Source organism: Propithecus coquereli, unplaced genomic scaffold (assembly GCF_000956105.1).
Source record: "Propithecus coquereli isolate 6110/MARCELLA unplaced genomic scaffold, Pcoq_1.0 Scaffold108, whole genome shotgun sequence".
Lineage (NCBI taxonomy): Eukaryota > Metazoa > Chordata > Mammalia > Primates > Indriidae > Propithecus > Propithecus coquereli.
Window position 1 is genome coordinate 5,308,615 of NW_012134747.1, and position 2,550 is coordinate 5,311,164.

The 2,550-nt window shown below is 31.3% G+C and overlaps 1 protein-coding gene across 1 annotated transcript in view; it reads left to right on the forward strand.

Moving 5' to 3' along the window:
• C1GALT1 (core 1 synthase, glycoprotein-N-acetylgalactosamine 3-beta-galactosyltransferase 1) overlaps positions 1 to 2,549 on the forward strand; it is a gene marked incomplete at its 3' end in the record, with an annotated part of 53,002 nt that extends 50,453 nt beyond the window's left edge. The window contains exon 4 of the mRNA XM_012647444.1: positions 2,373 to 2,549. Coding sequence (XP_012502898.1) covers positions 2,373 to 2,549 — 177 coding nt within the window. The remainder of the gene's footprint in view (positions 1 to 2,372) is intronic.
• Between the last annotated feature and the right edge of the window lies 1 nt (position 2,550).

Consider the following 2,550-nt stretch of genomic DNA (forward strand, 5'->3'; position numbering starts at 1 on the left):
TTTTGACCGTATCTATTATTGTCACTGAGAAACTAAAACAATTAAATTTGCTAAAACTACACTGTACCATGTTAGTAACACACATGATACTAAACAGATCTGCCTTAAAGAAAGTTTTAGAAAGAAATATTGTCACTCAGTGTTGTTAATAAACTCAAGAAATGAGTTTATATTTCCAGTATGATATAAATGAACCACTCCCCACACAAATAGTTTTTGTCTAATGAAAATTTTGCTGCGATTATTTATAATTGGCAGTATTTCTTCCAGAAGAAGGTAGAATAAGAATGGTACTTATTCTAAAGTGCATTAATAAAACCACATTTTTAAATTATCATGGGCCTTGACTATACTAATACTTGGTTCTAATTAGTAATCTTTTTTTCTAAATATGATTAACCACTTTTGAATACCATTCTCCACTATTAGTATTTATTTACTCAAAGCATTAATAGCATTCTGTAGACATACATTTTATAATTTGTTCCCAAATTTACCCATTATTAATTATGGGTAACTATTAAGTAGTAAATTTAATACTATTTGGGGATGCTTGTCTTATATCAGTGCCACTCTCAGGAATTACTAAGTGACATTTTTAATTGATTATGTAAAACTCTTTCCAACTACATAATTATAATTTCTTTCATTCTCATGCTGTTGAGAGATGAGAACTTGTTTGTGCCTTTCATAACTTGTTTAAAGCAGTTTTGAAATTCATTTTAGGATCTGAGGTGGCTGTTAATTACACTGGCAAGATTATTTTGAATGCAAGATTTTGACCAGAGTTAATTTATGAATAACAGTCTGAAGTTTGATGCTGACTGACTTTTGGAATAATTGTTTTGTTAGTGGATAATTCTAACACGGCAGAATACCTATTCAAGATTGTCATCAAAAACATTCACAAATGTCTCGAACTTAGTGAAATAAAAACAATGATTTCATTAATAATTTTTAAAATATTTATTGCATGTTAAAACAAAAAGATTGAATTTTTTTCAGTTAAAACATGTTCAAATTAATTTCACCTATTTTCACATTTTTAATGTGACCACTAGAAAATTTTAAAATGCATTATGTGGTTCACATCTGTTGGACAGAACTGATTGAGATAATCACAAGTTGACTTACCTGTTCACTTTTCATATTTGTTTCTATTCTAATATTCCCTAAAGGTGTAAAGAGTAGACACCAGATAATTTTCCAGTGTCTGTGGTTTCTAAGAATCCCACATACCCAGTATTTGTTTCAAAGAAAAAATTTAGAGAAAATGCACTGGACAGTTTCTTGATAATTTTTACTATGCTGTAAACTACATACTTCCAAACATGAATTATTAAATGTTTATTTTCTGGGAACTTGCCAGACTGTATATCTTCCTTGGTCCTTGCAAAGACATCATATAGAGTCTGAAGTTTTGTTGGAATAACCTAGATGAAATATTCTCCAGATACCAATTCTGATCCTAGATTGACCTTGTAATTCTTTAATTCTGGGCTCAGTCTAATTCTATTTTCTTTATTTTCTTGCTTTCTCGTTCCTTTTTGTTTGTTGTATTATTATAATATAGTTTTAAACTTGCTCTCACACCAACCCTATTAGGAATCTATGAGAATTATATAACCGGCAAAGGTTTAAATCTGACCTACTTAGCTGAGGGCCTACGTGATTATTCTGTCAATAATAGCTGACACTTATTCGAGCATTTATTATAAGTAAAGCGTATACCCAAGCATTTTACATGCGTTGTCTCCTTTAAGGAACCACCTTTTACACATGGAGAAATTGAAGCTTATAAAGATTAAGTAACTTGTCCAAAGTTGTATACTAGTAAGCGTAATTTGGATTCAAACCCTGGTTTGGCTTGGGAGCTTCGTCTCAAATACGATACTCTTTGGGTTGACATATATTAATAGATGAAGTATTAGATTGTAGATACCTGATGAGAAAGCCTTTGTAGTCATTAAATGCTAAAGAGGTATCTTTCTGAGACTGAGCCAAGCAAAAAATTACAGTGAGAAAATTAGGAAGAAAAAGCAAAGTTGAAGAATTAGAGTCTCATCTTTTGTATAGTTTGCCCCTTTCGTTTGAAGAAGTCCCAAGGATTTTATCTGCTAAAACACTGAAGAGTGAGAAAATATTGTTTCAGCTAGAAATACTTTAGCAACTTCGTGGTTTTAAGTCATTAGGAACTCTAAGTGAACTGTTGATTTCTTCCACAGATCTAATAAACTAGGTTCCTCTGGTTTACCTTGCCAGTTTGAATGCTTGAATTCTTTTAAAATTAATGTGTCCTTTATAAGTATGTGACTATTGTATGCTAGCAATGTGCTGTTTATTAACAATGCCTGTTTATGCTACTTTTTTAGGGTCCTGGTTGCTGTTCTGATCTTGCAGTTTCTTTTCACTATGTTGACCCTACAACTATGTATGAGTTAGAATACCTCGTTTATCATCTTCGTCCATATGGTTATTTATACAGATATCAACCTGCCTTACCTGAAAATATACTAAGGGAAATAAATCAAGCAAACAAAAATGAAGATC